At 44.8% G+C, this 12,614-nt stretch overlaps 1 protein-coding gene across 3 annotated transcripts in view; it reads right to left on the minus strand.

The window, feature by feature from the left end:
• Positions 1-356: 356 nt before the first annotated feature.
• Positions 357-12,614, minus strand: part of LOC143282540 (uncharacterized) — a 232,482-nt gene continuing 220,224 nt past the window's right edge. For all 3 annotated transcript variants that reach the window (XM_076588216.1, XM_076588218.1, XM_076588217.1), the window contains 2 exons: positions 4,846-5,778; positions 357-1,579 (listed from right to left, as the gene is read on the minus strand). In XM_076588216.1, coding sequence (XP_076444331.1) covers positions 1,205-1,579; positions 4,846-5,766 — 1,296 coding nt within the window. In that variant the 5' untranslated portion in view covers positions 5,767-5,778 and the 3' untranslated portion in view covers positions 357-1,204. The remainder of the gene's footprint in view (positions 1,580-4,845; positions 5,779-12,614) is intronic.

Here is a 12,614-nt window from a genome sequence, read left to right on the forward strand (position 1 = left end):
CTCTGGAGAACGATATACAGTGTCGTGATTCTCTGGAGAACGGTATACACAGAGTCGTGATTCTCTGGAGAACGGTATACAGTGTCGTGATTCTCTGGAGAACGGTATACATAGAGTCGTGATTCTCTGGAGAACGGTATACACAGTGTCGTGATTCTCTGCAGAACGGTACACAGTGTCGTGATTCTCTGGAGAACGGTATACAGTGTCGTGATTCTCTGCAGAACGGTATACAGTGTCGTGATTCTCTGTAGAACGGTATATACAGTGTCGTGATTCTCTGTAGAACGGTATACACAGTGTCGTGATTCTCTGCAGAACGGTATACATAGAGTCGTGATTCTCTGGAGAACGGTATACACAGTGTCGTGATTCTATAGAGAACGGTATACAGTGTCGTGATTCTCTGGAGAACGTTATACAGTGTCGTGATTCTCTGCAGAACGGTATACACAATACTGCGATCTGTGCAGAACGGTATACACAATACTGCGATCTGTGCAGAACGGTATACACAGTGTCGTGGTTGTGGTGAGAACGGTATACAAAGCGTTGTGATCTTAGCAGAACGGTATATACAGCACTGAGATCTCTGCTGAACGATACAGTGCGATCTGTGCAGTACGGTACACACAGTGTCGTGGCTGTGTGGAGAATAGTATGCACAGCATTGTGATCTCAGCAGAACGGTGTACACAGTACTGCGATCTCTGGAGAACAGTTTATACAGTATCGCAGTTTTGTGGAGAGCGGTATACGCAGCTTTGTGATCTCTGAAGAACGGTATCCACAGTATTGCCATCACTGCTGGAACGGTATACACACCACTGCGATCTCTGCTGAAAAAAAACATACACAGTACTGCGATCTCTTCAGAACGATATACACAGTGCTGCGATATCTGCTGAACGGTATATACAGTGCTGCGATCTCTGCTGACAGATAAAAGCTTTCCACAATGCGAGAACAACAGGCAGGTTCAACCACCACCCACCGATCCGTCCAGGTCATTGTGGGGGAGGTGGGCAGTGTCGAACAACAAACAGCAGGAGCAAGAGTGGACACCACACCACACACGAAAGAAATCAGCTGCAAGCAAAATGGTCAGACTAGAAACAAAACGAGACTAAGCAGTACACACGTGCACACGCGCGAACACAGGCTGCAACGAGAGATCGACAGACCGAGCGACACAGCAGTTGTCTCACATGGTGGTGGTGAAGGCCGTGGAGCAGGTGTCCGTGGCCAGAGTGTGCCCGTTGCTGGACACCATGGAGTAGCGCTCGCCCCTCCGGTGGCGCTGACCGGAAGGGGTCCGGAGGCAAGGGTCCAGGCAGCGCAGCCGCCCGTGGCAGGTCAGCAGGTAGACCACTTCGCGGCGGAAGTGCTTGCCCGTCAGGCAGTAGACGCAGAAGTAGCAGGCGTAGTGCGAGAGGCAGGCCATCTCGATGATCTTGCGCGCCGCCACGTAGGTGAAGAGCGAGGCCCAGGTGGGGTCCTGGCGGGCCTCCTCCCCCGTCAGCTCCCAGTCCCCCGTGGGGAAGGCGCCCTGCAGGTTGCTCACCACCGTGGCCGTCACCTGCCGCCACCACCATCACACCACACAGCAAAGAATGGTGATGATGATGTCATAATGATGATAGTTAACGACAACAACAAGAAGAAAAAGAAGGAGGAGGGAGAGGTGGAGGAGGAGGAGAAGAGGAAGGAGGAGGAGGAGGGAGAGGAGGAAGAAGGAAGAGGAAGGAGAAGAAGAAGGAGGAGGAGGAGAGAGAGAGGAGGAAGAAAGAGGAGGAGGGAGAGGAAGAGAAGAAGAGTAAGAAGGAGGAGGAGAGAGAGGGGAGGAGGAAAAGAAGGAGGAGGAGGGAGACGAGAAAGAGGAGAAGGAGGCGGAGGAGAAGAAGAAAAAGAAGAAGACGACGAAGAGGTAGAAGAAAGAGGAGGAGAAGAAGAAGAGTTAGAAGAAAGAGGAGGAGGAGGAGGAGAAGGAGAAGAAGAAGAAGGAGATGAGGAGCAAAAGGACGAGGGAGGAGAAGAAGGAGGAGAAGAAGAAGGAGAAGAAGGAGGAGGAGAAGAAGAAGAAGAAGAAAAAGAAGACGAATGATAATAATAATAACGACAACAATTGAAAAAAAAGGTCATTTGAAGAACGCCTTTCCACGTAAAATATGCTTATTTGCGCTGAACACTGTAAACAACAACAACAACAACAACAAACATGACGAAGTCACAGACAAGGAACATAATCTAAATGACATACGATTCCCTCTTGTCTCAACAAGAATGTCTTGTTCACAACTTTTGCTTGGGATATGTTCAAACAATCTTACTAAAAAATTGAAAAAAAAAAAAAAAAAAAAAAAAATGCTGAAAGGCTGACATTAACACAGTAAATGATCAGCATTAGTTATAAAAACAAACAAACATAAGACTAATGTGTAGCTGGGAAACTGACGCATTCAAAACAAACAATACCAGGGATATTGTGTGCCTGTGCGGAGGGAGAATAACCAGTCTCGAATTCTTACTTTCCCAAAATGTCAGTTACAAAAATATGCAACTCTTCGTCTTTATCCTGAGAATCTGTGTTTGTTAGCTTATCCAAACGCCCAAGAGCTAATCATCTGTAAATATTCAAACATTTGATTATTTGATTTGATGATTTGTTTTGAATTTTATGTTTACTTAGTTCGATTCTTTTGCTTTACTTCCATTCTCCCAGTTTTTCAGTTGTCCATTGTAATTTTCTCTTTCCAGTCACATCATTATGTAATGCTACAAATTTCGACCGTATTCTCATACACACATACCCACATGCACAACACTTTTGTTTTTTCGTCGTCTAAAATCACTTTATCCCTGTCGGTCGGTCTGGACTAACTGGCCTTGACTGGCAGCTAGAGAGGTGACGGAAAACACTGACTCCAAATCCTCAAACTGGCTGGTCTTTGTGAAAAGACGTTAAATTCATGACCAACCAATAGTGAATAAAAAAAACAAAAAAAACAATGACCGACCAGTAGTTGATAGAAGTTAAATTAATGACCAATCAACAGCGAATAGACGTTAACTCACTCAGTACGGCCAGCCCTCTCTTCTCCTCTACACAGACCCCTCGGATGTCCAGTGGGTGTCTCAATGACCCAACCTTTAGCTTCTGTCGTCAGAATTGTGGTATTCTTTGTCAACATTCATCTCTTCAGTATAAGAGCCTTCCGCTTGCAATATTTTGATGGTGGTAATTGGGGTGAAACGCTGTTAACGTCGTCTCTTTCGCCGTTCGTATGGAGAGAGTTTAAGTAATGACAAACCAATAGTGAACAGACGCGGATGACCAATCAGCGGTGAACAGACGTTAAATCAATGACCAACCGAAAGTGAAAACACACTGGATTCATGACCAACCAATATTGAACTAACATTAAATTATGACCAAGCAACAGTGAACAGATTTTAAACCAATGATCAGCTAATAGTAAACAGACGATTAGTTAATGAACATCCAATCGTGACAACAAATTCAGTTAATGAGAAACCAATAGCGAATAGACCTTAAATCGATGACCAACCAATTGTGAATAGACGTTTGATTAATGACTGTCCAATCAGTGAACAGACCTAAATCAATGAACAACCATTAGTGAATAGACGTTAAATGTCCACTCAACCGTTAGTAAAAAATGTTTAATTAATGACCAGCGAATAGTGAACAGACGTTAAACTAATGCCCAACAAATAGTAGATAAATGTTGAATTCATGACCAGCCAATAGTGAATAGATGTTAAATTAATGACCACCCAATCATTAGTAAAAAAAAAAAGACGTTAAATCAACGACTCATCAATAGCGAACAGAAGTTACATTAATAACCAACCAATAGTGAATAGACGTTGAATTCATGACCGCACAATCATCAATAAAAAAAAAAGAAGAAAGAAAAAAAAAAAAGAAAATAAAAAGAAGAAAAAGACATTGAATGAATGACCAATCAATAGTGAACAGACGTTAAATTCATGCCCCATCCATTATCAATGACCAACCAATAGTGAATAGACGCTAAATTATTTGCCAACCAATAGCGAATAGACGCTGAATCAATGACCACCCACCCTCGAAAACGGAGTATGGATGCCTACATGGTGGGGTAAAAACGGTCATACACCTAAAAGCCCACTCGTGTACAGACGAGTGAACGTGGGAGTTGCAGCCCACAAACAAAGAAGAAGAATGACTACCCAATTATTAGTATAAAAAAAAGACGTTGAATAAAAGACCAATTAATAGTGAATGGACGTTAAATCAATGACCACCCAATCATTAGTAAAAAAAAAGAAAAAAAAGACGTTTAATCAATGACCAGTCAATACTGAACAAACGTTAAATTTATGATCAACCAACAGTGAATGAAAACCCAATGATTAGTAAAAAAAAAAAAAAAAGAAAAAAAAGAAGAAAAAAAAACAACCCAAAAAAAAAAAAAATCAATGCTCCAAACTGTAGTAAAACAAACCTTTAATGAATGAACAACCAATAGTGAATAGATGTTTAACTGATGACTACCCAATCATAAATATAAAAAAACCCATCAAAAACCAAAACCAAAACAGAACAAAAAACAATGTAGAATGAATGACCAGTCAATGGTGAACAGACGTTACATTAATGCTCAACCTGTAGTAAACAAACGTTAAAATAATGACCAACCAATAGATGCTAGGTTGATTATAGACGTTAGGTTAATTAATGACAAGACTAACAGGACTTATCGGACGGACGCAATAACGGACGAACCACCACCACCACCACCAACAACAACAAAAATCAACGCCCCCAAAAAAACCCACCTGCGTGATGATCAGGAAGAAGCTGACAGAGAGCAGAGTGAGGGTGGAGGCGGTGCTGTTCCCACCACCACCACCTCCCCCGCGTCCTTGACTCTGCTGGCGGCTGATGACGCCGTTGCGGGACAGCCGGAGGATCTCTCGCAGCACCAGCCCGTTGAAGACGAGCACCACCAGCGGCACGCCCACGAAGACGGTCATGTCCACCACCCAGTTCCAGATGTTCATGAAGCTGCGGTCGTGGCCCCGGCTGGCGCCCTCGCGGAAGTTGCAGGAGTCCAGGCGCGGGTGGAAGGTCCAGATGTAAGTCTGGGCGGAGGAGAGGAGCAAGGAGAGGAGCGAGCAGAGGAGCACGACCAGGAAGGCCCGGCGGACCGTGCAGAGCTTCTCCTTGAGGAAGGGGTGGCAGACGGCCACGTAGCGCTCCACGGTGAAGGCGGCCACCAGCACCACGGACAGGTACTGCGGGAAGTAGAAGAAGAGCATGAAGGGCTCGCAGCCCCCCGGCACGTTGTAGACGGCGTGGCCCCAGGCCGTGTGCAGGTTGTACAGCAGGTGCAGGAGCAGGAAGCTCAGGTCCGACAGGGCCAGCGAGCCCAGGTAGACGGCCGAGGAGTTGTTCCGGCGCATGCGGGCGCCGAACCAGATGACGCAGGAGAGCGAGTTGCCCGGGAAGCCCAGGGCGTACCACACGGGCGGCACGATCCTCTCAGCCAGAACCCCTGCAGGGGCGAAGGTGGTCATCAGCTGGCCCATGGAGTACTGCTGCATGGTCAGCGGACCTTCGCCTCCTCCTACTCCTCCCTGTGTCGTGCTGCCGCTGCTGCTGGTGGTGTTGTACATGGCTGTCAGGATGGGGGAGGAGGGGGGCAGGGTGGACGTGCTGATGATGTTGGTGGCCATGGTCATCTGTTGGTCAGCCATCAGTCTGGACACCTACACAACAAGCGGAATTGGAATGAAAACAAAAAATAAAATCAAGAGTGTGTGTGTGTGTGTGTGTGTGTGTGTGTGTGTGTGTGTGTGTGTGTGTGTGTGTGTGTGTGTGTGTGTGTGTGTGTGTGTGTGTGTGTGTGTGTGTGCGCGGCGAGTTATTTCCCTTCTATTGATGACCTCATCAGTGACGTCACTATGGACGAACGTGACACGGACTACAGCACTCAAGGGAAGCATAAACTGCTGTTTCTGACTCTCGTGCACCACGAACAGCTTGAAAATGGGCTTGGAAATTGATGTCCCAAAGACACACACACACACACACACACACACACACACACACACACACACACACACACACACACACACACAAACACAAACACACACACACATAAAACAAAACAACAACAACAAAACACAAAAACAACCCTTGCCAAACAAGAAAACAACAAACAAACAAAAAACGGAGCTACCAAGTTGTTTATAATCTGTAGCAGCTTTTCATCCATTGTAAAGCTTTAGCACACAGCCCACCACTCAAGGCCTTCAAGTGAAGGGAGGTGGGGTTGGAAGGGTGGGGTTGGAGGGGTGGGGGGTGGGGGGGATGAGTTAAAATCCCAGTCTGTGTTTAGGACTCCAGCCTGTAAACACCGACTTCCAAGCCAGGACGAATTACCGCTTGGCCAAAGCCAACCTGCTTGCACTGAACGCTCTCCTGAAGACAATAATAATCGATCTGATTTGGAGCTAGGTCGAGTGGGTGTCAATTTCGAAATGGTATACCCGAGCAAACGACACCCTTGTTACAGCCCTCCTTGAATCCACCGAAAAAAATACACAGAGATAAAAAACAACAACCCAAAAACCAAAAAAACCCAAGGTATGGCAGTGACTGTGGGGTGGAAACAAAACTGGAGTCACCGTAAAAAGGAGGTCTTGGAAGGGAGAATAAGAACCCAAGACAACTTTTCTTTCGCTCCATGATGGTCAATAATACTGAGGATGGTTGTTCCCCCAATGATGCCATGTTCACCCTGTCTGGTCTGAAATTTCCATCGATTCCCTTGTTCCATTGGCATCGATTGCCAAGGTTGTGTCGGTGCTCGGCGCTGAAACTATGTTAAAGTTTTCAAAGTTATTTAAAACTATTATAAAGTTTCAAAATTATACATATAAACCTTCAAGGTTGTCTATATTAACGCTGACATTGTTTCGTGAATGTGTGCGCTAGCACGCACTCAACACAGACACACATGGACACACACACACACACACAGAGACATACACACACACACACACACACACACACACACACAGACATACACACACACACACACACACACACACACACACACACACACACACACACACAAACACACACACATGCGCGTTCGTGCAAATATTTTCTCTCAATGTTGGCAACATGCACACACTTGATTTAACAGCAGAAGAGTTTTGCACACATTTGCATTATACGCGCGAGCACACACACATATGCACGCTCTATGTACGCACGCACACACACACACACACACACACACACACACACACACTGAAAGACAAACACATACACACAGGCGCGCGCGCACCCGTGCACACACACAGACACACACACACAGACCGCGTTCGCATTTTGTACAAAACATATAAGAAATGCCAGAATTTCGTTTCTGATTCGTGGTTGTCATGCAAATAATTCTTGTAAAGGGTTAAACTTTAAATCTGGCGGTTCTTGTTTCATTCCCGAGTGAGCAGATTAAGACAGGCAAAAAACCAACAACCCTTTCTGAAGTCACAGGTTGACATGTGTGGATGAGTTAGTGCTTGTGAATAACTTCAGTAAACCCGAATGAAAGGTTGGGGTTTCCTGTCGTGATCCGACCGTCATATCGCTATAAGGTGGTTCAAAGACCACCCTCACCAGAACCCTTCCCACCAAAGGCTCGGCGTGTATCACAGATAGACAAAAGCTTACAGTTGGGCCTGTAGCAGTGCGAGAGCTGTACGATCAATGGTTTTTTTTCAGTGCAGAGGACAAGCCCTTTGTTGTCACGTGCTGTTTATCAGCGCGCCAAGCGGACCTCAGTTTATCGTCTCATCCGAATGACTAAACGCTCCGTTTGATTTACCAGTCAAACTTGGGAGTAAGGGCGAGACCGGAATTTGAACCCAGGCCCTTGATGACACTGTACTGGCAGATGAGTCTCTTAACCATTCTTCTAACCTTACTCCTAAAAACTCGTAAAAAAGAGGGTAACTTCCAGCTCGAAGGGTCCATCTCCAGCCGCAAATGACCGCAAATGATCGAGGTTAGTACCAGAATGACCCCGGGGTAAAATTCAAAAGGGGGGTACTTTGAGGCTAGAGCAGGGGGTGTAGTAGGAACGGAAAGACCGCCTCGAGTTTCGTGCGCCGACTGTGAATGCGGAAGTGATTCATTGTGCGTGCCTGTCTTACTCTGCCACTGTCCCCCGCCTCTCACTCACAAAGGTTCTCATTCGGTCTGTCTGCATGTCTGTATCTGTCTCTTCCTCTTCTTCTTCCTGTCTCTGTCTCTTCTTCTTCTTCTTCCTGTCTCTTCTCTTCTCTGTCTAGATTGGATTGGATGGGTCAGGACTGGTTTCTTGTCACAAACAGATTTCTCTGTGCAAATATTTCGGACTCCTCTCCGTATTTTTCTGTTCTTTCTTTCTTTCTTTTTTATGTTTGAAAGTGCATTTTTGTTTTATCACCAAAGTGGATTACTCAGCAGAAGTTTGCCACCCAGGGTCAATCTCACGTGTTGCCTCGGGTTCCTTTCGGTGCTCTTGGTGCATGCAGTAAACTTTGGTTTATCGTATCATCGATAGAATACTGGACCACGGGTCATGACGAAATGCTTTTAGAGTTTACCCTCTGCTTCTCCGTATGCTTCATACCGATCTCTGCTACATCTGATTTTCGACCTTTTTATAAACAAGTCTCCTAAGAGCCACAAATACTTCAACTAAACATAGTCGGTTGTCATGGGGGGAGGTGGAGTAGGGATACTACTTTTGGAGAAGAGTGAATGTTATCTTGAGAAAAGTATACAATAATTTATTCACCGTTCTCAAGCTGACGTGGGGTCTGAACGTGACACTAGTTTTCCAAATGTTCTCTGTCCCTTGGGGATGACTGAAGACGCAAACAAGTGCTGTCATTGATCAAACCCAGGACTCCATTAAGATCTCACTTTACTGAGAGAAAGAAAGCTCGTCATTAATGTGACTCGGTTCAGGAATCCTCCAGGACCACTATCTTCACATTGAACACCAAACGTTCAAATCCAGGTTGCTGATATGCTGTTTACACTGATGTTCACGGGGCTGGCAGAGACAAACTAAAACAAAACAAAACAAAAAAGCAACAAAAAACAAAAAAACGAAAAGAAACACATGCCCACACGTCCACGCACGCTCAAGAGTTAGTCATAGGTCCGTGACCCGTTTAAAAAAAATCTTTACAGAGCCACCCCCCCCCCCCCCCCCCCCCCCCCACAAAAAAACAACCCACAAAAAAGCCCCCAAACCCCCAAAACAAAACAACAACAAACCCGAAATAAACAAACAAAACAAAACAAAAACAAGAACAACAACACACATACAAAAACAGCAACGAGCAAAAAACAAACAAAAAACAACAACACACAAACAAAACAAAAACAACAACAAACAACAGCAGCAACAAAAACAAAAAAACAAAACAACCCCCCCCAAAAAACAACAACAACAAAAAACAAAAAAACAACAACAAAAAAACAATAACAAAGCAACACAAAAACAAACAACAATAATAACAAGAAGTTCGACTCCGTTATACAACCAGTACTCTAATCCTCTAAGAGGATCGAAATATACTTTAAATCAATAGTGTACGACTAGATGTGAAAGCTAAATATCTGGTTTGGGAAATGATATGCACAAATGTATGAGTCTACATATGAATTTCACATAATGTTTATCTTACATCCCCATAGTCTTACTTGGGACAAACACTTAGTAGCCTTTCGCATGCGAACAGTGAAAGGATTCAATAGAGTGGAAATTTCCGTCGTCTCCTGAGCTAAAAAAACAACAACAAAACATATACAAACACCAGCCTCGATAAACAAAAAAATACAGAAGGTAAAGATATATCCATTCTACCTTATGCCCATGGTTTGTTCTCAAGCTCTCAGCGACTTTGGTCTTGCTCGTCCGGCATGCTGACTTAATTAAACGAAACGAAACGAATTTTTATTTCACGATGGTAGTGGAGTAAGCACAGCTGCTTTTTTATTTTTTATTTTTTACATCCAGTCCTTTAAAAGACGATGTTGGTTGTTAGCGTGTAAAACCAAGATGTTTGTAACTGTAAACGACATCAGTTCATTTTACCCTAAAGAAATAAGTTTACTTCTTTGTTTTGTCAGACTACCACATTTTTAAAAAAACACCGGATGTATATATATATATATATATATATATATATATATATATATATATATATATATATGGAGTGATGGCCTTGAGGTAACGCGTCCGCCTAGGAAGCGAGATAATCTGAGCGCGCTGGTTTGAATCACAGCTCGGCCGCCGATATTTTCTTCCCCCTCCACTAGACCTTGAGTGGTGGTCCGAGGTCCCGTGTACAGCATGCACTCAGCGCACAAAATACAAATATATATATATATATATATATATACACACACACACAACATGAACCACTGCGCTCAGGCATGAATAAACGTGTAGTTAAAAAAAGATCTCGTCGATTCGGACGCTCGTTGGAAATAATTCAATTGCTTTTGAAAACCACTTGAACTGGATCAAACCAAAAAGACCCCCCCCCCCCCCCCCCCCCCCCCCCCCCCCCCCCCCACACACAAACAAATCATCTGCAAACAAGAGAAGGGCGATTTCCTGTTACCCAGTTCAGAGCTGAAAGCCCTGTGCATGCCCTTGGCTGTCATCTTTTCGGCCGATTCGGTAATTGGCAGTGAAAAAATAATACATCAAAGGAGACATCAGGCAGCCCTGTTTCACGCTTGGCGGACTATCGCACAATTCACGTCCTTCTTTTGGGGCCCAGGAGAATACTGAGAGAGAGAAAGAGAGAGAGAGAGACCGAGGCAGACAGAGACAGAGACAGAGAGACAGAGACAGAAACAGAGACAGAAACAGAGAGAGACAGAGGCAGAAACAGAGAGACACAGAGACAGACAGAGACAGAGACACAGACACAGAGAGACACTTATCAAAAGAACAAAATCGTGCAGTTCGCAATGCTAGTATGAGAAAAATGGCATGTTTTGTGTAATCGACCTTTCTAACCAGAAATTAGGCAGAATATAATACTTCACGAAATGATCGGTATTGTGAACACCACCCTACACATATCGTCTCAAACCACCATGCATTTTGGTTTACCTTCGCATGTTTTGCGGGATAGAACGGCACTCTGAATTACACAAACTGTTATTTTTGACGACTTTTTTCAAGACCTGGCAAGATGGCTTCACGTTAGTGTTGTTGTGACTGAATCTGTACAAACCAAAAACAAACAAACAAAAAAGTATTGGTAACAATAACCCTCGAAATACAGCCGAAAACCACTGTCAACATCTACCAATGGACGTATCATTTTCATCTATGGACGAACATTGCCGTTGGAATAGGTTCCAGAAGTTAGGACACTGACGTGGAGTGATGGCCTAGAGGTAACGCGTCCGCCTAGGAAGCGAGAGAATCTGAGCGCGCTGGTTCGAATCACGGCTCAGCCGCCGATATTTTCTCCCCCTTCACTATACCTTGAGTGGTGGTCTAGACGCTAGTCATTCGGATGAGACGATAAACCGAGGTCCCGTGTGCAGCATGCACTTAGCGCTTGTAAAAGAACCCACGGCAACAAATGGGTTGTTCCTGGCAAAATTATGTAGCAAAAACCATTTCGATGGGAAAAACAAATAAAACTGCACGCAGGAAAAATGCAAAAAAAAAAAAAAAAAAAAAAAAAAAAAAGGTGGCGTTGTAGTGTAGCGACGTGCTTTCTCTGTGGAGAGCAGCCTGAATTTCAAATCTGTTGTGACAAAAGGAGAAATGCATTGCAATACAATACGACACAGGACTTTTACACAAGACAACAATGTCTGTTACGAAAGGTCCCACACTTAATTAAGGATTCCGAAATAGTTAACAACTGCCCCACGTCCTCCAATACCCAAGAGCGGACGTGATTACACGATCGATTCAAAGCCTCCAACACCCCAATCAGCCTATCCACTCTCTTGTCTCCGGGATAACTGCCTGTTGATCTGACACTCGGGGCCCCCTTTGGCCCAGCGGTCTAGGCTTTGGCTGCTGTACGAGACTGAGGGTTTAACCAAGGGAGAGACACGTTGGTCACGGAGAACGCTCACTCGGCAAGTGTAGGTGGGCGAGCAAACTTAATAAGAAGCACGTGGGTAGACTGATGAGTTCGCTTCTTGGGAAGTGTTGGTCTTATACACATGCGCGCGCACACACAAACACACACACACACACGCACACGCGCGCGCGCGCGCACACACACACACACACATACGTATACGCACACATATACTCGCATATGCTCACACAAACACACACACAAACACACAAACACGCGCACACACATACACGCGCGCACGCACGCACACACGCAAATCAACGCACTTATCTAACTTCCTTTTTTCCTTCTATGAAGTGACCACCATCATTTCTTGATTATTCTGTCACTAAAAGGAGGACCTGCAGGAAGAAGCCTAATCCTATCACTGGTCCTAAAATAAAAAAAAAGAGGCCATTATTTCGCAGTAT

This window comes from Babylonia areolata, chromosome 5 (assembly GCF_041734735.1).
Source record: "Babylonia areolata isolate BAREFJ2019XMU chromosome 5, ASM4173473v1, whole genome shotgun sequence".
Classification (NCBI taxonomy): Eukaryota; Metazoa; Mollusca; class Gastropoda; order Neogastropoda; family Buccinidae; genus Babylonia; species Babylonia areolata.